Source organism: Rhinopithecus bieti, unplaced genomic scaffold (genome assembly GCF_001698545.2).
Source record: "Rhinopithecus bieti isolate Rb0 unplaced genomic scaffold, ASM169854v2 scaffold_21726, whole genome shotgun sequence".
NCBI classification, from domain to species: domain Eukaryota; kingdom Metazoa; phylum Chordata; class Mammalia; order Primates; family Cercopithecidae; genus Rhinopithecus; species Rhinopithecus bieti.
In genome coordinates, this window is record NW_016811100.1 from 2624534 (window position 1) to 2650197 (window position 25664).

The 25664-nt window shown below is 39.5% G+C and overlaps 1 protein-coding gene across 1 annotated transcript; it reads right to left on the reverse strand.

Moving 5' to 3' along the window:
- Positions 1-1345: 1345 nt before the first annotated feature.
- Positions 1346-25084, reverse strand: GGH (gamma-glutamyl hydrolase). Its single transcript, XM_017893481.1, has 9 exons — positions 24708-25084; positions 21704-21818; positions 16898-16948; positions 13554-13638; positions 12503-12641; positions 10443-10549; positions 10270-10360; positions 3835-3972; positions 1346-1716 (listed from the first exon to the last, which is right to left on the reverse strand). The coding sequence occupies exons 1-9, from the start codon at positions 24814-24816 to the stop codon at positions 1595-1597; spliced, it is 957 nt and encodes a 318-aa protein (XP_017748970.1). The 5' UTR covers positions 24817-25084; the 3' UTR covers positions 1346-1594.
- Positions 25085-25664: the final 580 nt, after the last annotated feature.

A 25664-nucleotide genomic window follows, 5' to 3' on the forward strand; every position in this document is an offset into this window, starting at 1 on the left:
CAAAAGGAGGGAGGATGCAGCATCATGAGTAACCAGAGTCGGGATGAAGTTGTTCTTGGGAACTGCACAGATAAGCAGTTCTGTATGGTTTCAACACAAATGGGTTGGGAAGAACCCTGGCACCGTGAGCAATAATAGTGTCACTACCTTTTCTAGTGGTGGGAGACAAAACTTAGCCAGGCACATTCAACAGTAAAACTCAACAAATAATCATGTTCACAGACAGAAACTAAATCTGCCACATTTCTAGTAAAGTTCTTTGTTAATTAAATGTATTAATGTCTTCCAATTTACATGTGCCATTTGTCCCCACTCCCCAAAGATTATGGCTTAGCTCAGTGTCTGCAGGTGATTGTTCTTCTCTTGTTGCATGTGAAATCATCCACGATGCCCTCCAACATCACCCCTAATCACGGTTTTCTATTTCCCCTTCTCTTGCAGAAGCTCTGGAAGCCCACAGAGAACAGATGTATAAACACCATTTACCATTCACAGCTCAGCAAACCCTCTCTCTCTTCCTTCCAGCAGCTTGGTTGTCCTCAAGGAGTTCCTAAATTTCATACTTCTGAGGGTTATATGGGACGGTGAGAGTGGAGGAGAGCAGCACGGATTGAAAAATACATTAAAGTTGGCCAGGTGCAGTGGCTCATGCCTGTAATCCCAGCACTTTCGGAGGCCAAGGCTGGTGGATCACCTGAGGTCAGGAGTTTGAGACTAGCCTGGCCAACATGGCGAAACCCCATCTCTACTAAAAATACAAAATTTAGCCGGGTGTGGTGGCGCATCCTTGTAATCCCAGCTACTCAGGACACTGAGGCAGGAGAATCGCTTGAACCCAGGAAGCGGAGGTTGCAGTGAGCTGAGATTGCACCATTGCACTCCAGCCTGGGCAACAAGAGAGAAGCTCCATCTCAAAAAAAGAAAAAAGAAAAAAAAAAAAGACACAAAGAAAAGTACATTAAAGTGTGCCAAAATAAATATATGACAGCTTTTAAGTTATTTTCCATGGGAAAAAACTTACAAGTAGTGACAATTACTTACTGAGGGCCTACTGGGCTAGACACTGTGAAAGATAAAAACTTCAAGACACAGACTCTGTTTTCAGGATGTGTACGCTTGAAATGTGAAGTTAACACAGGGCAGAAAAGGAGATACACACATACACACATACCCCCACACACACACATACACACACACACAAATACTCCTGAGACCCAAAGGAGGGAGACATCACAATGAACAAGTGGTAGGATTTTAAAAGATTCTTTTCTTTTTCAGCAAGGAGGATGGGGTGGGCAGGTAGGGGATGGTATTTATTTCCAAAGCAAATCAATTAGAAAAAATATTTGTATTTCAGTAAATTTATTTTTTCCAATCTTCAGATATAAGGCTTTTCCATGAAAACACTCTGATTATTTATGTCTCACTAATTATCAAATATTATATAAATAGTCCTATACTGAATGAAGAATCAGAGCCAGTCACGTTATAGAAAAGAATCTGTGACTTCCTAATCTTGCCATGAGTAGCAAGTTATTCTAACAGTTTAATCATGGAATTATTCAAATTTTCTCTGTCAACAAATTGAAGACTTTCAATCAAATATATAACATTGCTGAAATGAAGAAATATTTCCAGTATAAACAGGACTGAACTGATAAATCAGTGCTTTCTCCTCTTCAGATTCAGATTGAAAATGATGGTTGTTTTTCCGAGCTGAAAGAAAAAAAAGTTAATTTTTAAAAATATTAGATGACAAAATCTTCAAGAGACTATTTTATAACATTTCTTCCTGCAATCAGCATTATTAAGTGGGAAAATATCAACAAGAAGAGAAATGCGACTGCTCTGCCTATAGAGCAGCCATCTTTTTTTTTTCTTTACTTCTCTAATAAACTTGTTTTCAAGGAGGAGGAGGAGGAGGAGGAGAAGGAGGAGGAGGAGGAGAAGGGGAGGGGAGGGGAAGAAGGAGGAGGAGGAGAAGGAGTAAGAGGAGGGAGGGAGGGAGGGAAATGCTTTACAACATTTCCCCAAATAAAGCAGTGCCCGATTTATGTTATGGCACAGTCGCCCACGGACACAGCAGCTGTGCTGCATTCGCCCTGCAGCATATCCCATGCAGTGCTCACTCACTCTGCAACCCATTCAAATACTTACCAAGTGGCTATGTGTACACAAGACTTGATACACAGCCTGGGGATGGAAATATAAACAGAACAGGTCCTAACACTCAAGAAGTTCAGCCTCGTAACCACACAGAATCATATAAAAATGTTTTTATGGCGTATCATCACTGGATGCTACGAGAGGAAAAAGGATGGAGAAACTGGCGAAGCTGAGGCAGATGGAGAAGTGAGACATTTTCACAGGTAAGGCAGAATTATGAAAAACCAGGAGGCACAGTGAGAAGTTTGTCATGATGCAAGCTGGAATGTGAGGAGGTGAGAGCTCCTAAAGCTCCCAAAGTCAAAGTAAATACAGGCTCTTACGGCAATATTAGAAAGAATAATGTTGGAAGATAAAGACCACATAGACCAAATGCCACGTGACTACTATTGCAGCAAATGCGGCACTGCCACTGCTGCCCTCATTCACTCCACGCACACAGGAAAACGTTCCTTTGGACTAATACTGTATACGGGATACTTTTTTTTTTTAATTTGGAGTTTTTGTCATTAAACCATCCACTCAGCTTTGCATAATTCTAAAGCAGAGTAAACTCAGTAGGAAGTACTTAACTTCCCAGCAATGGCAGGAGAGTTGATAAAAACTTAGGACAAGCTTGGAGATGGAATGACAACAAAGTTCACTGAAGTCTTTAAATGGCTATACCTCACTAAAGTGATCTCTATCCTTTACAAGTTGTTTCTGTACCTCTGTCTTACAGTCTCACTTAACATCATTGATAGGTTCTTGTACTACTTTTAAGCAAAACAATGTATAACAAAACCATTTTCCATCAATGTTATAATGAAACAGCTTCAAAGTAAACAATGTAGTTTAAGGACCCGCGCTATACACAGTTCTGCTTAAATCATAGGACTTATTGTACCTAAAATGCTCAACTAAGAAATGAGCATTTACAACCAAATTCTTGGTTTACCACAAACATAACACAGCACAAACATACCTATGTTTTCATCACCAAAAAGCAGGCAGTTTATCTGCTTTCTCTACTATGCCAACGCCTACAGACAGGTAGCCTTAAAATCACAAACTGGTGGTATATATTCAATTTCTATCACTGTCTTGGAAAAGTAACACCTAATTCTCAGAGACTGTTATAATTAAAAAATTATTCTAAAAAATGGAGAGTAATGGGGAAGAATCTAAATGAAAAGTATCCTAGAAGAAAGAGCTTGGCATGGTAGTGTGCACCTGTAGTCCCAGCAACTCAGGATGCTGAGGCAGGAGGATCCCCTGAGCCCAGGAGTTCAAGGCTGCAATAAGCTATGATCACATCACTGCATTTCAGCCTGGGCAACAGAGCAAGATCCTGTCAAAACAAAACAAAACAAAACAAAACAAAAACAACAAAGAAAAAGAAAGAAAGAAAGAAAAAACTCTCAACATTCTTCATGCTGTTGTTCAAGAACTCTGCCCACTGAAGCATGTGTGATACTGTTAATTGAAATAACTGTCCTGGTTTTATTAGAATACCTAACATCTCAATTTCAGGGCTTTCACATTACTTAACATTTGTATTATTCATTAAAGTTAAACCTATAGAACTTCCAAAACATTTATAGAGCAAAAAGGTAGGTAAAAGTTCAGATGAGGGCAATTTTCTTCAAAACTACCCCAAAATGACAAAATTATATACCCTCATATTACCTTCATTAACAAAAAACTCTGCTAAATAAAATGCAGTTTTCACAGCATTAGGTGCATGGGAAATGCCATCCAAATTTTTCCACTCATAAGGTGCCTTCTCTGGATGCCACTGGACACCATATATTGGATATTTGTATCCTGTAAGAAGAACACAAATTAGTAAGTACTAAGAATGGTTTAAGATGTTACTTATAATGAAATTGGTTTATGTCTTATGTAAAACATGTTATAACTCACAATAGCAGACAAGGTAAAATTGTACATATTCTCTCAGACACAAAATAATTTCCATTCACACTCAATGTGAAAATTCCCAGTAATGTATTTCACTGATTAGCAAACCTTTTACAATTTATAGAGCGATTTGCTTTTTGAGATATTCATAGCAAAGTAGAAGCTGAGATGAGGAACGTATCCCCGCCCAAAAGTCAGATGCACATTTTATTGGTGATACAAGCTTCTTCCACAGTGGGTCTCTTTCTGCCCCGTCTCATAGCATGCTTTCCTGTCCTCCCATAACGTCTTATTCACATGAGAATGAAGTATGGCAGCACTTCTGGTGTCCTTTCCCACAAGCCAGTTTGTCCCAGCCTAAACTGTGTCTCTCTCTCAGTCTATGGAATGACTGATGACTTTGTGGTATACATTTTTAAAATATTTTTTACAAGTTTAAAAGCAGACATAAAACAAGAAGGGACACAGAGCTATTGACAATCGTCGAAGCTAACTGAGACAGACACCCAGGGTTCATATTACTCTCTCTACTTTTACGTAAGCATGAACAATTCCACAATTCAAAAAAATGTGAATATGTATAATAGTTACCTTCAGAAAAATACACATATTCATCTCTTTTTCAGATGTGCCTTTCCTCATTTTGATTTGAAAAAAATAAAAATCTCTCCTCTATTATTTTTTGCTTTGGAATTGTAACCATGACCACCATCAGAAAGTACTTGGAGGAATGAAGACAATTAATGAAAGAAGAGATATCTAGGGGGAAGAGCACTGTCCATTCTCATCCCAGTAAGCTTCCTGACTAGAGAGCAGGCCCAGAAGGGAGACATTTTATCCCAGCTTTGTGGATATTCACGAGAGGAAACACCCGCCTCATGCAATTCCAGGCACTCAGCTCCCTGCCTCCCCCACTTCCATGTGACACTATCATTTCTTCCTCTCTATTCTGGGACTACCTGTGAAGCTACCGGCAAGAGGCCCACAGGCTGGGGGACTAGCAAATTAACTGTGACGTACAGTTAACTGAAAAGCAGATCTTCTAGTAAATTTTCCAATGCATGAAGCACTATTGAGGACAAAAAATGTCTTAAATCATAAAAAGGATTTACATCCAATAGAATCAGAGACAGAAAGAGAAAGAGAGACATACATAACATATATATAAGAAGTCTTCAAAAAGCTCATGGAAAATGTGTATTATGAAAAAAATTATGCAAGGGTTTCAACATTTTTTTTGCACCAAAATAAACTTGAAGTAACTTGTATGAACAGGATCGAGTGTGAGGCACTAAGAAGGATAAGACATCAGTTTTAAAAGAACCCCTGTAACAGCAATATGAATTTTGCTAAAATTGAAGACAGAAAAAATAGCAAATTCATGGTGAAGCTTGGATGAAAGAATGGTGAAATCACTAACGCTTTATGAAAAATTTATGGGGATAATGCCCCAAAGAAGCCAGCAGTTTCCCAATGGATAACTCATTTTAAGACGGAATGAAACAATGTTGAAGCCCTCCAGGCAGACTATTCACATCAGTTTGCCAGGAAAATATGTATCTTGTTTGTGTCTTAATTGAAGAAGATGGACAATAAACAGCAGAATAGCCAATACCACAGACATCTCAATTGGGAGAGTTTACACAACCCTGACTGAAAAACCAGAGTTGAGCAAACTTTCCACTCGATGGGTGCCAAAACCACTGCACACAGATCAGCTGCACACAAGAGGAGAGCTTTCAATGGACATTTTTAATAGGTGGGATCAAGACCCTAGAGCATTACTTTGAAGAACTGCCACTGCAGATAAAACACGGCTTTACCAGTATGAACCTGAAGACACAATCAAAGCAATGGCTACCAAGAGATGGAAGTGGTCCAGTCAAAGCCAAAGTGAACTGGTCAAGGGCAAAGGTCATAATGTTTTTTTGGATGCTCCAAGGCATTTTGCTTGTTGATTTTCTGGAGAACCAAAGAACAGTAACATTTGCTTTTTATGTGTTTTCAGAAAGTCAGCCAAAGCTTTAGCAGAAAAACACCCAAGAAAGCTTCTCCAGAGTCCTTCTCCAGCATGACATTGTTCCTGCTCATTCCTTTCATCCAACAAGGGCTACTTAGTGAGCATTTTGATGAGAAACCATTAGGACCTTATGGTCCTGATTTGGCTCCTTCTGACTTATTCTTGTTTCCTAATCTTAAAAAGTCTTTAAAGGGCACTCATTTCCGTTAAGAATGTAAAAAAGACTGCATTTGACATGGTTCAATTCACAGGACCCTCAGTTCTTTAGGGATGAACTAAAAGGCTGGTATCATCACAGGCAAAAATGTCTTAAACTTGATAGAGCTTGAGAAACAAAGTTTATAGTTTTATTTTTATATTTTAATTCAATTTTTCCCATAAACTTTTTGAAGTCACCGACATTCAGTAACGAGTGAGGTTTACTCTTCTTTAGTAAACTGCATTACTAAAAGACCAGTGCAGTTTCCTGAAAATGAGGAATCATACCCTGCCTCACTGATTTAGACAAAAGTATCAAGAGTGGAAAGAAAATATGCAAATAATAAAGCATCTCAAGTGTTCTTATTTTGGAGGTGGGAGAAAATTTTCAAATGAGCCTGGTATGGCATAGTCAAAAGCAGAACCAACAGGGAACCTGATTCCCTAACTTCTAACCCAATATTCTATCATTTAAATAAGTAGGCATTCATTCAACATCTATGAGGTTTACATAAAGCCCTGGAAACACAAAGGAGAATAAGATACAGTTCCTGATCTCAAAGAGCTCTTCATCTAGAGGGATAGAACAAGAGCAAATATGTGCTCTTAGGAAACATTCCCACATAGCACAAAGCACCAAGGTGATGGAGAAGAGGAATGATGGTAGAGAAGGCCTCTATGGATGACAAGTGGCCTGGGTTTTTCAAGATGGCTAAGAGTTCATCAGGAGAAACAAATAGGGGAAAGCAGGAGCTTTTCAGAGAAGAGGAAAGCACATGAGAAGGTGCGCAGAGCCAAGAAGCATGGCTCTGTGGAAGGGCTGTGTGTAGCAGGGTCATGCAGGGTACAAGCTGGAGGTGAAGGCAGAGAGAGGGTGTGGAGGAAGTGAGCTCATAAATCTAGACTTCATCCTCCAATGCAGAGGAGCCACTGAGGAGTTTTGTTCAGGCAATACTATCAGACTGGTACTTCAGCAGACCACGAGTGGGTGGCTGGAAGAAGATGGGTTTGTGGAAGCCTTAGCAGGCTGCTGCTGCAGCAATCCAAGTAGCAGGTGGTTAATGCTGATGTAGTGAGGTCTGCCGGATTGCGAGGAGGAAACATGACTAATACTTCCAAAGCCTTTCTACTGTCCTTCCCACCCCTTCAGCCCAGTGAGAAGGACTCTCATAAGTATTCATCACCGCATCCTTGCCTTAGAGTTACCACCAAACAATACATTTTCTTTTTTGCCAAATTTTAATCATCATATAAATGAAAATATACAGCATGTATTCTCTTGGGACTTGTTTCAACTCAAAATTGTCTTCATGATTCATTCAGTGGTACACACCAGTGTGCTCACTGATTTTAATAGCTATGTAGTATTACGTATCCTTTGCACTATTGGACTTTTGAGTTGTTTCCCATTTTTTTGCTGGTATATGAAATTATTTAATTAAGGTATTTTTTAAGCAATGAATAAAACTGCCAGGTAACAAAACTGGAAAATGTTTGATTTTACTAAGAAATGCCAAATGTTTTCCAATCATAAGTGCATGAGAGCACCTGCTGTGCCATGTCCTGGGTAACACTAGTTATCAGCAGGCTTCTTAATTTTGCCAATCTGATGGGTATAAAATGATTTTTACTTTGGTTTCCATTTGCATTCCCTGATCATGAATTAATTCCCTGTAATTACACTGAGCAACTTATCTCACCAAGCCATAAGTGGACAGGACAAGTTTCTCTTATATGGTATCTATTCAAATATCACATCCTTTTTTTTCTCTTTTTTTTTTTTTTTTTTGAGGCAGAGTCTCACTCTGTCGCCCAGGCTGGAGTGCAATGGTGCAATCTCAGCTTACTGAAACCTCCGCCCGCTAGATTCAAGCAATTCTCTTGCCTCAGCTTCCCAAGTAGCTGGGATTACAAGCGTATGCCACCACACCTGGTTAATTTTTGTATTTTTAGTAGAGACGCAGTTTCACCAGGTTGGTCACGCTGGTCTCAAACTCCTGACCTCAAGCGATCTGCCCGCCTTGGTCTCTGAAAGTTCTAGGATTACAGGTGTGAGCTACCATGCCCAGCCCTCATATCCATGTTTCATAAGTTACTTTTTCTTCCTAAATCATAGTTTTACTTTATGTAAGGTAGACGCATAACTTTTGTCAGTTATATGCATTACAAATACCTCCCCTTTTTTTCTTCTCTGTGTACTTTGTTTTCTTTTATGAACACAACTTCTTCATTTGATTGAATTCATCAAGCTTTTCCTTTATGGTTTGTTTATATTTTGTCTTCAAAACTCCTTCCCTTAAACAAGATCATAAAGACATTCTCCTTTATTTTTTCTAATACTTTATCGTAGTGTGCCTTTCTCCTTAGGTCTTTTATCCACCTGAATTTTTTTTTTTTTAAACACAGAAAAAAGAGTCTGTCTCTATCCTACTTTTCCCATTCCTTCTAGAGTTCTGGTTAGGTATGTAAGAAATCACTTTACCCTCCAGATTCCCACCTTTCTTCTGACACATTTGGCATTTACATTTACATGTCTGGCTATGTTGCATTCTGAATGTTTCCTTCACATCTCTTCAATTCTAGTTCATTAATTTCTCCTCAACTGTGTCTAACCTTCTGATTAACATGTCTACTGAGGGTTTTATTTCAATTATAATTTCTTCTCTTTTTTTTGAAACAGTCTTGCTCTGTCATCCAGGCTGGAGTGCAGTGGCACAATCTCGACTCACTGCAACCTCCAAGTAGCTGGGACTACAGGCACGTGCCACCATGCCCAGGTTTTTGTTTTTTTGTTTGTTTGTTTGTTTAGTAGAGATGGGGTTTCACCACGTTGGCCAGGCTGGTCTTGAATTTCGGACCTCAGGAGATCCGCCTCGGCCTCCCAAAGTGCTGGGATTACAGGCGTGAGCCACCACACCTAGCCTCAATTATAATTTCTAATAGCTGAATTAGGTTATTTTCAAATCTGATTGTTTCATGCCTATATTTGCAAGCATTCTTATTTCTTTCTTTAAAACTTAAAATATATTATACTTTATCTCATAATACTAATATCTAACATTTATGCAGGTCTGCTTCCACCTCTGTTATCTCTGCTAGTTCTCATTCACAGTACTTTGCTTGCTTGTACATTAGCAGTATTTTGACTGTGAAGTGTTCATTTTCCTTCAAATTTCATATATGGAAATTCCTTGAAGCCTGGGATGAACCTCTGGTCCTCTCAAAATAATTATTTACATTTGCTTCAGCCTCACATGTGAGGGCATTACCAGTCTGATACAACCTTGAACAAAATTACTTACTTTTGTCCAACTTTCCAGTTAGTATAATGGCTGGCCACACTAGAACAGCCCATCATTATAAACATTCAAGGCTTTATTCACTGCCCCCCACCCCACTGCCTTAGCCCCAAGGCTCAGGATGGGCAATTCTCCTTGCCATTCTGTGGGGGTGATTCCAGCTGTATTTTGAGTTCAGCCTTACATTGCAGGTATAGCCTTCCAGGTCTTGCTCCATGTAGAGGGTCCTGACTGTCTCAAGTTCTCCTGATTCAATAACGCTGGTTTAAACATTCCACTCAACTCTTAAAATTTTGAACCTGAGTATCTTTATGTCTTTGCGAATTGATCAGCATATTTACTAGGTTTTTCCATTATCACCCACATTTAGTTTGTTGTTGGCTGGAGGAAAGTCTATCTAGGTATTTCATCTGCAATACTGCCAGAAACAGAAGTCACTTTCTTCATTTCTTTCTTCATCTCCACCTCCTTTATTCTTTTACCTTTCTTCTTCACCACCCCATTCAGGAAAATACCCAGGAAAACTGCAATTAATTTGAAACATGGACAAAACATGTCTCCTGTCTCCCAAAATGCCTAACATCCATCTTCAGGCCCCAAAGTAACATGATTTTAAGACATACAAAATCAAAATTCAAAAATATAAAATAAATGAAATAAAGCGTACATGCTATAGTGATATACCTTCCATTGTTGAAATAAACTCAATCTCGCCATCTGTATTTGTAGTTAAGACATTGAAAAACTTCTTTAACTTTTCATTCATCGTAAAATTCTAGAATACGAAAATAAAACAAAATGATTACTTCTGCAGTTATTCTAAACATATTAATTTCATTGTGTAATTAGTGTGATACCTTCATGGAGAGGCTCCACTTATGGAAATTGGCAGTCAGAGGTTCTACTGCTAACGACAGCAACAATTCAGTAGGAAAATTCTGGAACATTCTGCTGTGTAATTGACCTGAAATAATTTAAGTGCAAGAGAAATAATTTAAACACACAAAAAATAAAATCCACTGAAATCACTTATCTGCACCCAAAGAGAAGCCATTATGAAGACATAATCAAGATGACTAAATGATAAGCAAAACACATCATTTCCATAGAAGTATTCCAATCAAGTTACAAAATGTGTTTATATGCTCCAGATATAAGTAATTTTCTTCTAGAATTTTAACATGAATAAGTAAAATTCTTCTGATATAGTATTGGCAAGCTATAGAACAGGCAGGGAATCTTAACTAGATTTCCACAGACTATTCTGAAAAACAGTTAAAACTTTCCATGGGTATACGTATCTGCCCATGAAAGGATCCAAAACTTTCAACATATTTTCAGAGGTATCTGGGACAAACAAATAAAAATACAAACAATGTAAAAAAGAACATGAACCAAGCCAAGAAATTTTGACTGAGTAAACAGATCAAAAAGCAATATATCTTAGTGGTCAACCCTGAAGGTACTGCACAGATTCAAACACCAACAAATAGATTTTGAAGAAAAGACTGACGTTTTCGAGGCGATAGTGCCAGCTGTTGCAAACCAGGCCCCTTATTCTTGCTAGAGACTTCCATGAAAATCGCAGCACCTTGAAACATTCCTTTTCTGTATAAACTGGGTTCTGGCAACAGAACCAAAGTACTCTGACCAAAACAGTACTTCCCACTGGGTTTTTGCAATTATTAAGTGAGACAATGGAAGAAAGAGCTTTCAAAAGCATAAAGCATTCTATAAGTTTTAAGTATGACTGCTACTTTCCTTGCAAAATTCTCAAGAGAACAGAAATAGCTGGTGGTTTCAATTCTAAGCATTCAGAGATCAAGTAACCAACAATAATCATTATCTACTTATACAGAGTGCTATCATTAAGAATCTTTCTGGTCTTCATCCTGGGTTCCTGACAGGAAGCTTCTAAAACCCTTGGAATCCTGGAGTGATAAAAGTATTTTTGTTATGCTAATGTGGTAATTCAAGGTGGGTCCCTCAATTATTTCAGGATGAAGACTAATCATTCGAAAAACTAACTTCATGATCAGAAAGTTGAAACTTCGAGCCAGCCCAATCAATCTCCAAGTATGAAAGAGGGGCTGGAGATTTGAGTTCAGTTACATAGGCAACGATTCAATCAATTATTTCATAATAACATTCCAGTAAAAACTCTACACACCAAAATTCACTGGAGTTCCTGGTTACTGAGTAAATATAGCACTTCCCGGTGGATCCTCTAATCCCAGCACTTTGGGAGGCCAAGATGGGCAGATCACCTGAGGTCAGGAGTTTGAGACCAGCCTGGCCAACATGGTGAAACCTTGTCTCTACTAAAAACACAAAATTCAGCCAGGTGTGGTGGGGCGCCTGTAGTCCCAGCTACTCAGGAGGCTAAGGCAGGAGAATCCCTTGAACCCTGGAGGGGGAGGTTGCAGTGAGCTGAGATTGCATCACTGCACTCCAGAGTGACACAGAGACTCTGTCTAAAAAAAAAAAAAGAAAAAAAGAAAAAAAAATCTTACTTAATTCTCACACACACAAAAAAAAAACCCTAAGCGTTAGACCTTTTGCAAATGAGGACACTGAACCTCAGAGGTAAAAATGATTCCTCAAGGTCAAAGTGAGAAAGCTAGGACTCAAAATCAGATCCCATTTCAGAGTTCTTCATCACACACAGTCCTGATATCACTAGAAGCAATGAGTTATTAAAATTCACAATTCCTTAAGTCATCCTCATAAATGAGTACAAGGATGGTCATTCACATGTTCAACCTGTGTAAATAATTTAAATGCTAATGTTGTAAGCACTTTTTTCTTCAGAGAAAAGGCTAAAAGAAAATAAAATAAGTACTTTTACTTTCATATTTGCTACTTACTAATCCTGCCCAGTAAATATTTTTTAAAGGGTTGAAAAGAGTACTCTTACCTCCAGTGAAGTTCAGCGGCATTGCCACGTCAACAGTATTTGTGATAGTTAATAAGAACTCTCCACTAATCAGTAGTGAAAGCTCTTCAAATCCAAGGCATGTGCCCCACACAGGAAAATAGTCTCCATCATGAAAACCCTTTGCAGGTGGAAAAAGAGAAAACTAAGTTTATTCAAACTTTTCAAAATAAAAATTAGCCATATCTTTTGTCATTACCAAACAGGCACCTGAGTTACACATGGATTTCTGAAGAATTCTCCAGGATCCATAAGTAGGTTATCACTTAATCTCTCTTCAGACCAAGCTCCCACACAGGCTGGAACACATGAGCTGTGGACACACTGTATATCTTGACCCAAAGACTATAAAAGCCTACAGATTACTGATCTTAGCTATTAAAAGTTTGAAACAAGTATTTCAAAGGCTAAAAACACTTATTTAGGGAAATATTTAAGGGGGGATTGGTAAGATACTAGGGCCAGCAAGATTAATTTAAAAATCACTGTTAATAGTTGAGGATAGAAACAGTAAGGGTTTGAGCTACGGTACAAAGGCAGTCCCACTGTGACCATTACAAAGGAGAAGTCAGAGGTTCAGAAGCTCTGCTTGATAAATGAACATGGAGTCTACGGTAACTGTGAAGAAAGTTCAAATAGGATTGAATGAGATGGGAAGAAGATTTCAAGAAGTGAGAATTAATAACAGAGAAACAATGCCAAAAAAAATAAAATAAAATAAATAAGAGGACAGAGAGGGACATCAGAATGTCTACATCACATAAGGACATGGTTCACATTAACAAGCATCAAGAGAGGACCAGTCAGCAGGGCTCTGAAGGGTCTCTGGAAGCCCAGGATTAGATGAAGCACATGGAAAACACTTTCACTTGGGCGCAGCCAAGAACAGGTGCCTCAAGGTTAAAGGTATGATGAGGCTAAGGGTAATTTTGAAGAGAGCATTACCATCTGCTTAAAACAAGAACTACTCTCACTAAAACTTACAAAACTTACAAAAACGCATCTGGAATAACAAGCAATAGCTGATATTTACCTGTATGGACAAGTCGTAAAATATTTTGGCCACTTTAGCATAATCTGAGCGCCTCAGGTCAACACTTCCTCCAGGGAAAAGGATTCTGAAACAACGTCACATAAATCAAATAGGGTGTATTTTGCCACCTCTGACCCATACACACACAGAAAACAAGCTTTTATTTTAAAATGATTTTCTTATTACATATGCAATAAGATCCTTGAAGAAAATTAGAAAAATAAAAAAGAAATTATAAAATATTTACAATCCCAGCCATTCAGAAACTACAGCAGTTAACAACAGTTTAGAGAGTATTTTCCAAAAACTTCTTCAAAAAGTTTCTTTGATGAAATAGAGTGTGGGAAAATTAAAAGTAAATAAGTAGGGGAGGGGCAAGAGTACACGGAGCTAGATATCAAAGACAGACAAAATTCCAGGTTTAGCCAGGTTTAAAAGAAGGTGATCTGTGATGCCAAATCAATTGCAGGTGGGTAGGACTTAGCTCACAAATAATTTAACTATAAAGAACAAGCTGGTCATAAAAATATATTTAAGCTGGAATTAAATTTCTACAAGAACTTAATTCTTATCACCCTGAGTCTCTTCAGAAATACGCACGGTATTAGGACTTTTTTTTCAAGAAACGTAAGTACGATTCTACAAAAGTCTAAGAAAAGAAGGCTATCAAAATATTTGATATTATTTTATACACTTATAAAGGTGAAATATAGAAAACTATTTTACCATGTTTTTATACCAACTTTTAAAATTAAACTTTTAAATTTAAAATTTATAGCAAGGTCTTGAAAGAACCAAGGATATTCAAAAGAGATAAGAAAAATGGTATTAAACATATTAAAATTTTGAAAATATTTAAATACAAGTTTGAGATATGTGATATATCACTTGTGAGACTGTTCTTATTCAAGAAATATATTGTTTCTTCCATGAGCTAGACTCAGGACTTGCCTAGAGAGACAAACATGAGTGGTTTTGCTGTTAGGAAGATCACAGTCTGGTAGAAAACATACAAGCATCTGTGTGGGAGAATATCTACCACAAACCCAAGCAGAAAATCCCACAATTAAAAGTGGCTTAGGGAAGACTCATTAGCGTTCTCTCTTTCCATTAACTCAGTATTTTTTAATTTTTATGTTTTGCATCCCAGGTCTCCAGCTTACAGACATTAACTTAGTATTTAAAAAGCTGTCTCTGATCAAATATGGTATGTCTAACCCCAAAGTCCTTTCATGCAGCAAAACCTGACTGTCCCTCCTATATGACAAACTCCTTAAGGCATGGCTCTGTCTTTTCACCTCTGTTATTCCCCCTGCAAAATACTATGGGGTCCAATGCATAATAGTGACTCAATAAAGGTGCTTTTGAAGTCACATTAGAATACAGCTCATTTTCTGGTGACACTCCGAGATATAAATAAGGCCTCCAATTTAACCCACTTTGGAGTGCAGCTTTCAGTGACTACATGAGAGAGAAAAGGGGCCTACAGGAGCAAGAATTAGTGGCAACGCAGAAAACAAGTGAGGAAGATAGAAAATGGACTCATTTTGGTGGTTTGCATGAAGACATACTGAGCAAATGGACAGGCTAGCCCCCAAAAGTATGTATTACTGTCTACACTGCTACTTGATTTCAGATTCCTCTCCAAACAGGAATGCAATTGGGGAGAGGATGGGAAGAAAATGAAGTGATTCAAAAGGTCTATTTTTGAGGTTCTACTATTACATTCTAGCCTAGACTTAATGATCTTTGTCCATGCCAAAGTACCTTGCACACAGCACATACTGGGCATTGTAAATGTTTTACTAAATTGAAATGATTTTACAGTAAATATTTACTGAACCAAACTGAACTGAAGGCAAATAATTTTCTAAACAAGGCTTTTTCTTTTTTTTTAATTATTATACTTTAAGTTCATAGGGTACTGTGCCACAACGTGCAGGTTTGCTAGCATTATGTAGTACGTGTGCCATGTTGGTGGTGCTACACCCATCAACGTCGTCAGCACCCATCACTCGATCATTTACATGCAGGTATAACTCCATGCAACCCTCCCAACGCCCCCCTCCCGCTCCCCCTCCTTCCATAATAGGGAGCCCGGTGTGTGGATGTTCCCCTTCCCGAGTCTAAGTGATCTCATTGTTCAGTTCCCACCTATGAGTCAGAACATGCGGTGTTTGTAAACATGGCTTTTTAAAAGAAACAATAAATTAACATGGTTTTAGAAGTAAAATAATAAAGCTCTTTTAAAAAACATTTTACAGTAAAGTACGTCCTCCCACCCTATTCCCAATCAGAAATGACTGCCATTAAAATCTGCTGTGTTGATTTGTAGAAATATGCATATCTCTTCACCCTGACTTTTAACAAAAAGCAAACGGGGGGTGTATGCTATACACACCATCACATGCCTTGCCTTTTCACATGGGGACAATGGTGATCCAAGTCAGCATCTACAGATAGCCTCATTTTTTAATTCCTGCATAGTATTCTATTAAATGTACATAGTCTGTTTTATTTCACCAATTCTCACCTGATGGACTACTGGGTGACAGTCAGACAATACTACTAATACAATGCATATATTTGAGTCTAAGTCTTCATGCAAGGTGGGATATATTTATAAAATAAAATTCCTCCTCAAGTTCCCAGGTCAAAGGGTGTATGTACTTCTAATTTCAATAGGTATTGCAACATTATCCCAAAATAGACTACATGATTTACATTTCCTCTAATAAAGTATGAGCATGCCTGTTTCCTCACAGGCCCTATAGCGTATAAGCAAACTTTCTGATCCCTGCCAACTTGGTAATTAAATGTTTTTGACTGCTGTAATTAGCCTTCTTTCCTAAAATTAAGAGTAATGGTGAACATTTTTTTTTTCATATGATTAGAAGTCTTGTTCTGTGAGCTAACATATCTTTTGTGGTGAAACCAGAGGAGAGAACAGTTTTTTCCAATACACCTGAAAAAAAAAAAAAACCAACATCCTCAGACTTTGGACTTATAAACTCCATATGCAAGCAGTATGCCACGCCATTCAAGGTAGCTTCAAACATTTGAGACAAGCATTAAAAGAACAAAGATTAAGTCACACGTTTAAAAAAATTATGTGTGTCTACTATGTAACAATTATACATTTCCTAATCTGCCTCTTCCTCTTTTGAAGAACTTTTGCATCTCCCAAGAAAATATATCCTATAAAAGAACTCAGAAAACTAATACTATACCACTCTAAGATAGTTACAAAGAAACATGTATAATATTTGTATGATTTCTTTTACAAAAGCAGACATATATGTAGACCACTCATATACCACATCAAACCAGTGCTGCCAACTTACCCATTAATAGATTTGAAAAGTGTTTCATAGTCTTTCTCTGTAAGATCCAGCCTGATAACAATAAAAACAGTTATTGTTATATTTGTGAAACTTACAAGTAAACCTCTAAATGAAGTCACCACATTACTTTTAAAAGTCAAATAAAACTAATTTTAATTACTAGACAATATTATCTACTTTCCTAGAGGCATTTTTGCAAACCACTTGAAAGCCACATAATTCTATCCTTGTTTTGCTAATCAGACAAGTAAATATGTTTTCTGTGATCTAATGTAATTTAACCTTGTGAAGTATATTTTAGTATGCAAAACATTAAAGACTGTGAGATTTAGGCACCAGTAATTTCTCTACTAACCAAGAACTACAAAAAGAAATGTAAGAATAGTCAGTAGTTTCATGTAAAGACTCCTTTAAGTAACTTTATTTATCATGCCTATTTAACTACAGGCAGCTCTGGCAGATGAAAAAATATATAAATAAATGCCAAGTCTCTGCTTCATCCTACCTCAACAAACTAGTTGCAAGAATCTAGGGACTACTCTGCGTTTCAAAGTCAGGACGGTTCAGATCTAGTCTGAACTGACGGACTACAGAGATGACTGTAGAACAGCCTAACTGCCCAGGTAATTACTCTGAAAGACCCTTGATCAAACACCCCTTAAGGGCCTCCTAACAATTGCCATATTATTGGTGACTTTATTCCCTTTCTCCAGAAAAAAAAAAAAAGATGGGATTAATCTGTGACATACGGCGACAACATTTACTAAGTCACAGTAAGATATTTGCTCTCCCAAAAGTTCAATAAAATGCAACAATAAGGGAAGAGAGCACCAAGTCAGTGAAATCCTTGCAAGAACTCTCCCACATTTAGCAGCCTTCGGTTTCTGCGAGAGAATAAATGGTACCTGTCCTCTCAACCTGCCCTAAAGGAAGCAGACTTATGACTAGATGTCAACTAGTCCATTTCTGCCCTCAAAGAAGTTTTAGGGGGAGGTAAGATCCCTCACACCGATTATTAACTAGACACCTGTGATATCCAGAACACAGGCTGTGTTTTGCCAGCAAACAACTTCGGGATCTACTCTCAAGTCCAAACAAGCTTTGCAAGTCCAGGTCTGTCTTTCACAAGTTCATAGTAATCTCTTCCTGGCAGAGAGCCACAAAACAATGAGTGATACCAGAATGGTGCTTACCATGGTCTTAAGTGGAGAAAATACTGACAGGTAGCCCTGCCTTGGGAAATGACAGGGAGGTGAAATATGAATCTACATGTACCCAGTATTCTGCCAATCTAATCTCCCCAGATTGTGGCAATAAAAAGGAACCAACCAGTCAGGACCCAGAATTCTCCCCATGGATATTTAAACCAGAATGGGCAACCACTACCATCAGGGACCAAAATGGATTTAGATCACACAGCTGCACTCCAAGAACTCCTGCCAGTTAGCAGTGCAAGCTAGTTTCAGTCATTTCATTAATTCTAAATAAATGGTTCCCACACTGTCCATGACTATAGTTTTGGTCCCCACTTGTCACTATTAGGAGGCTTAATTGTCACAGGGGAAGGAGTGTGCCATGTCACAACTCTGGTGCCTAGGGGCCCTGGCAGAGAATACAGCTGTAAGTTGCATGTTATCAGACATTTCTTGAAACAAAAGACCCTTTCAACAAAGTATAAGAACAGTTTATTCTCTCCTTAAGTGTAAGGAAATGGCTTAAGCCTGGTGATGATGGCAAATGACACAGTTTTAGCAGCATGAAAAGGATGGCAAAGCACTGTTGACAATGGGGAGTCTCTGCCCCATTTAAAACCCAATCCAAATAACTGTCTTCAAAAGAACCAAAAATTCAGACTCTTATAAAGTCTGATTTGTGGTCTTTGGGGTTTTTTTGAGAAAGGTCCGGCTCTGTCACCCAGGCTGGAGTGCAGTAGCACCATCTCAGCTCACTGCAACCTCCACCTCCTGGGTTCAAGTGATTTTCCCACCTCAGCCTCCTGAGTAGCTGGGCCCATAGGTACACGCCACCACTCTCGGCTTTTAAAAAAAATTTTTTATAAATAGGGGGTTTTCCATGTTGCCCAAGCTGGTCTCAAACTCATGAGCTTAAGTGATCTTCCCACCTCGGCCTCCCAAATTGCTGGGATAATAGATGTGAGCCACCGTGCCCAGCCTGATTTGTGTTTTAAAACACAGTGTGAACAAAATATATTTTTAAACCAAAAGCAGCAGCCCATGGGCTGTTGTATGCTACCTCTGAGGAAGCAGGACATTCTGTTTTCCACTAGTCCTGCACTGGGAATTTATGACAACCTGAGAGCACCAAGCACCTGAGAGAGAAGGTAGCAGGAAGAAGGCAGAAGGAAACCAAAGACAAATGTCTTGACCTATTTCAGAATGCTTCCCAGGTCTCCCATCTCTTCCTTTTCACTTCTAAACCACAGAAGTTGACTCCTAGCATCCAAAATTCAGAAATGAACCTAATATCATCATGATCATTTCAGTCTTATTTTGCATCAGATAATCATTTGCAGGCTAGTCTGTGAACTTAGCCCTTATGTATTACACTGTTTCTACAGGATCTCATGATTCCAACAATATACCTTAAATGAACTCTGAGAACCCAAGCTGGAAATTAACCTATATGCTGACAGTCATGTTCTCAGCATCTCTCACAAATACCAATATTCTGCAAAGTCATTCAGTTTCAAAACTCCCATGATTTCAAAACTTCCATCATCCTTATCTATTTTTTCCTCCCTGTGCCCTTTTATTAGTCATCATATATTGGTGATTTTTTTTAAACAACACTTACCTATCATTCCCACACCACCAGTCTAAGCCAAGCCCTCAACACTTCACACCTAGCCTACTGCAACTACCTCTAAACTGGTCTACCTGCCTTAAGGCATTTTGTTTTATTTTTTTAAAGACTTTATTTTTTAGAGTAATTTCAGGTTCACAGCAAAATTAAGGGAAGGTTAAGGATTTCCTATACAACCCTTGCCCCAAAACATGCATAGCTTCCTCCATTAACATCTTGGGTGGTACACTGTAACAGTTGATAAAAACACACTGACACATCATAATTGCCCAAATCCTAGTTTACATTGGGGTTCATTCTTGGAATTGTACTGTCTTCAATTGTTTGAATGCGCGTAAGAAGGGCGGTATTAATTCTGCTTTAGATGTTTGGTAGAATTTACCAGTGAAGCCAGCTGGTCTTGGGCTTTTCTGTGTTGAGAGGCTACTGATTACCATTTCAATCTCTTCACCAGTGACAGATTTGTTTCTAGAGCCTCTTCCCCAGCTCTAAAACTCTGATGTTATATGGGTTTCAAAATGTCATTTGTAAAATTAGATATGCTACTAAAATATGAAAGACTAATATCAAAAGCAAATGGTAATCTTGGTGTAGAAACAGTTAATTTAAATGTAAAAGATCATATGAGAAAACAATTCTTATAAATCCAAACCTAAGGCCATTTTGTGGTACAATTCTCTAAATTGTAATATTGGCTTTATTAGTAGTATTTGAACAGTACTTTTGTTATAATTTTTGATGCGAAATTATTTGCAGAAACAGGCTGTATAGAATAAATAGTGTTTTGTGTGTGAAATCACTCAAAATGGATTAGATGAGGGTGCTGAAAGATTATAAAATACATTAATTTTAGCTGACAAGATATTATAAATACATGTAAGAATCTGGTTGTTATCTCCTTCCAAATGAAAAATATGGGAAGAATTCAGTTCTAAATGAAAATATGAGATGAATCATTTTATTCTTATAGGAACATTTTATCACAAAAATAATGTAGTGCCTTTAAAACTGCAATACCTATAATCTACACTGAAGCAATTCTAATGCATTAGTAATTTACAAACTTTTAAAGTAGAGTGTGAAGGTATTTTAAAAGTCATTTTCTAAAAACCTCCTTCATTCCCTAAGTGTTCTCCTATCCTAATATTATAGAATAAAGCTGGTTAAACTGTAGATTTTTTTTTTTAATTTTTTTTCAATGGCCTTTGGGGTAAAACTGGCTTTTGGTTACACGGATGAATTGTATAGTGGTGAAGTCTGAGATTTCAATGCACCAGTCACCTGAGTAATGCACAGTGTACCCAATATGTAATTTTTTATCTCTCACCCCCACAACCACCCTCTCCCACTCTGAGTTTGCATAAATTTTAGATTCTTTTACTCCATTACCTTCATAGTGTCTGTGAGGACCACCTTTTCTGGGGTAAAGGAAACTATCATTTCATTCTTGATGCTAATGCATATGACATACAGTACCTCTAATGACATTACAGGTAACACACAGCTTCCCACATTGAACAATTCAATGAGAGACTCTAAGCAACATGTTTGTGGCAAAAATCAGGTGCAATGTTACTGCATTTAAACAATGTAATCATAAAGAGAAAGCACTAATTTTAGAGATACTAGGCAGTAATTATTATTTTTTTGAGACGGAGTCTTGCTCTGTTGCTCAAACTGGAGTACAGTGGTACAATCTCAACTCATTGCAACCTCCACCTCCCTGGTTCAAGCGATTCTCCTTCCTCAGCCTCTCCAGTAGCTGGGATTACAGGTGTGCACCACTGCACCCAGCTAATTGTTGTATTTTTAGTAGAGACAGGGTTTCACCAGGTTGGCTAGACTGGTCTCGAACTCCTGACCTCAGGTAGACCACCCGCCTCGGCCTCCCGAATTGCTGGGATTACAGGCATGAGGCACCGCACCCGGCCATATGCAGCAATTTCTTTACAGAGTAAAATTTTAAAAAACACTGAATCATACCTTACTGGTACAACTCTTGCACCTGCAGACTCCAAATACTTTACATAGGATGCAGCAATATAGTATCTTCCATAGTTTTTCATGACTTTATTACGGCATTTTTGCATTAATATTCCTAATAACAAAAAAAAAAATTTAGTTTCAAGCAAATTTCTTCTTGCTCAGAAACTGAAATCTATCACAGCAAAAATACCATATTTTATTATTTCAATTCACAGAATTAAATAGGAAGTTTCTCCTCCAAGTCCACCCACAGGCTGTGGGAAAGAAGCAGGGGAGGCTAATCTTAGTTTCAAGTAGATCTATCTCTCACCACATCAGGGAAGCCAAGTAGCACGTGCAGCCTTCAAACAACTGTAGACCTACACTTACAGTAGCACGTGCAGCCTTCAAACAACTGTAGACCTAGAATCCATCTAAAGAATACAGATCCTTAAATCTACAAGGCTGTCACTCCTTTCTCACAGACACACTGATTCCCTGACAATGAAGCAAAGGAGTGAAAACATCTTCCATCCACACCTCTCCAACATTACTTTAGCCCAAGCTATCAATATCTCTTCTCTCCCCACCGCACTGTAATAGACTCTTAGAAGGTCTTGTTACATCTTCTCTTAAGAAATCCCTCAAGCTCCAAGCAGCTTCCCATATAGAAGCAAATCGGATCACATCACCATTCCTGTTCCTACAGTCATTCAATATAATATTGAATTATACCTCATGCCAGGCAACAAACTAGGTGCTGGGGACACAGGAATATGAGAGAACCAAACAAAAACCCCTACCCTGTGTGTATTAATTCGAATATGTATCAGGGAGGGGGGAGGGGCCAAACAATAAACAAGATAAAAAGGCATAATATATAGAGTGGCTGGTCATAGGCACTAAGGAGAGAAAGAAGGTGGGGAAGGAGATCCCATCTATGGAGGAAAGGACAGTGTCTTCAATATGGTGGCCAGGCAAGTCCTCCTTGAGAAGGTAAAACATGACATTTGAGCCAGGACTCCAGAGAGGTGACAGAGTAAACCATATTCACATATCTGGGAAAAGAGGAATCCAGGAAAAAAGAAAGGTAAGAGAAAAGGCCAGCAGTCAGGAAGGTGCCTGTCACATTGCAAGGAATCCGTATTACTAGAGCCAGGTGAGTGAAGGCAAAAAGCTATAGGAAAGGAGATCAGGGAGAGACAGATCAGCAAGCAGGTGTCACCACCTTGTTTAACTACCTCAGTGGGTCCCTAAATTTTAATAAACTCTGTAAGACCCTGTGTGCTCTGCCCCACCCATCTCTCTGGCCTCCTTTTACCAGTGAAACCCAGCCCCAGCACAGTACAGCAACCAGCACACATCAAAACACGTCTGTCGGGTGAGTACCTGTGCCTACTACTATTCAGCACTTCAGCATTTGGAACACTTTCAGTGTCTCTGTAGGCCACCTGATAGGAAGAGCTGTTGTCTGTATTACTCACTTTGTATTTCCAGCTTCTTACAATTGGCATTCATCAGGTATTCAGGTAACATATCAAACGACCAAATTTGTTCAGTAAGACTTTTTCTCCTTACTGGTAGGTAAAATCATCTTTACTAAGGAATACAAAGTTTGGCTAGGGAACAAAGAACTAGGAATGTCATAGGAAATGGAGTGGTACAGGGTACATGGAGTGAGGTACCACAAAGGTGACATGGGGCATCATGGGAGCACAAGGGTTACCAGAAAGAGAAGTACATCAAAGTGAGTTCCACCAATATCTCCCCTTCCCCTGGGCCCAGCATACTCACTTTTCCCATCCCTGGGAAAAGAGCTCAAGCTGTTCTCCCTGTCCCTCAAAATGTGACCAAAATTTCACCAATAATTTAAGGCCATCTGTTAACTTTTGCAGCTTCCTTGTCATCTTTTAATCCTTTGCACTTCCTAGAGCAAGACTGTGTACACAGTCGGTACTCAGTTAATGATTCTGTGCTAATCTCAGTGACCAAAAGCAAAGCCCGTTTTTTAAATATTTGACACAGGGCTACCCCTGATTCTAGAAAAGGGAAAACAATCCCCTCTGCTTTTTTTCTCTTCTCTGGACACACAATATGCAACCTGTTACATTAATTACAGCTTGAGTTAGTTCGCGGAGAATCAAATCACCATGTTAAACAGCTATGAAATAAGTTCCAAATATTAGTAAGCAACCTATTTGAAAATTGGGCACTACCTATATGAAAAAACACTCATCTAATTTCTGTTTAGTTACAGAATACAGTGATAATCTTCATAGAAAAAAATAGTATGAAAGGCATAATCCTACAGCCAAAATAAAACTAATCTTAATGTCCATACACAAATTTCTTTGGGCAAATTTTAACCCCAGGATGATTTCTCCTAGGTAGCCTTCCTTGGGCCTATCTCAAATGTGTGTTTTGGTAACACAGACTGATTTTACTATCTCTTTAAAACACAAATATGTTGGAAACGAAAAATTGTGTACTGCATTTTAACGTCAAATAGAACCTACATTAGGATATTAGCCACTGCTGTCCTCTGCTACTGAACATGACAAAATCCAAATTATACCTTAATTTCTTGATTTTATATTACAATACACTGGTATTTTAAATACGCCCTCAACCCGAGACATTTTGACGAATGTAATGCACGCACGTGTAGATGTAAATGAGTAAAAAATTCCCAACTATGTGCGAAAAAGAAATGTTTTATTTTAGTATAAATTCCCAGCTGTGTAGAAAAAAAGAAAATCCGCAGGATTCTTCACGGTGCACCCTCCTCCCTCCCATCTTTAAGAGCCATATGGGTCTAAAGGCATGAACGAGGCACCTCAACCAGGTACATTTCAGTACGACCCAAATGGTACCCAGCCCGGGGTCCTCCTTGCACCAAAAGCCAAGCACATCTGGGGGTTTCCCCCGGTAGGACGCGCCAGCTGGAGCGCGGCGGCGGGAGGCGCCCAGCGCCGACACCCAGCCCCTCCCCATATGCTGCGGCCCCGCACAGCCTCCTTACCGATGATGGGCTTCTTGGCGGTGTCACCGTGGGGTTTGGACAGCCGGAGGCTCGCCGCCCCGCAGAGTAGCAGGCCCAGCACGCACAGTAGGCGGCCCGGGCTCGCCATGGCGCTCGCCGCCTCCCGCCGCCTTTCAAAAGCTCTGCGGACGGGCGGGCGGGGGCTGCGGCGGGGACACCTCGCGGCCGCGCACTCGCGTGGGCTCGGGTGGGCGGTGCTCCGCAGCGCGGGCCTATGGGAAATGCAGTCCGGGCGCGCGCTAGGCGGCCGTGGGGCTGCGGTGGGCGGCTCTGGGACTGCGGCAGGCGCTGCGCGCCCGCCCCATTGCTCTGTCCCCGGTCCGCGACCCCCACGGGTCGCCTAAGCGGAGACTCTGGAAACGTCTGGGGCGGGTACCGGGTGGTGTCCGCGTCCTTCCCTTTCAACTGTTATGTCGATGTGGCCTTCAATCAGCCCTACAAAGCTGGGCCGGCCAACCCGGGCCCTCGAGAGAGGAGGTTGGGTGTCCCTGGCAGTGTGTGGTAACCAGGCAGCGGAGAGGCTGGCGGGAGATTCTAGAAGGCCCCTGAGAACTGCGCGCCAACCGCACCGCCTACTTGAAGGTCGGGGCCCTATCTCTGGGAATGGTGACAACGTTCGCTGTATGGACAGCCCGTGTCTTCAAATGTGAATGTCTACATCTTGCTGTTTTGGGGGTCCCGGCATCTGTAGAAAGTGAAGAAGAGTGGACGGCGATGTGAACACATACACAGGCGCATCACTAGGCTCAGAACTGGCCCAACTCCCAGCTTCTACTGCGAAGCGTGCACGCCCAGGCCACGCCTGCAAACTTCGTCAGTTCCTCTGATCAACCGCGGTCAGCGCCATCCACAGACGACCACTAAGTAGCTTATCCACCGGGGCAGAAAAGATGACTGATTCCTATTCATTAAAACTGTTGTGATTGTTCCTAAATA

Bases quoted from the DNA above. Each gene is read 5' to 3' on its own strand.
- GGH (XM_017893481.1), bottom strand. From the start codon at position 24,816: ATGGCGAGCCCGGGCCGCCTACTGTGCGTGCTGGGCCTGCTACTCTGC. The intron at 12,642-13,553 runs GTAAATATCAGC...CCACCTGCAAAG, and splicing joins TTTACGACTTGTCCATACAG to GGTTTTCATGATGGAGACTA. The intron at 3,973-10,269 runs GTATATCACTAT...TTCTTCTTACAG, and splicing joins GTTTATTTCAACAATGGAAG to GATACAAATATCCAATATAT.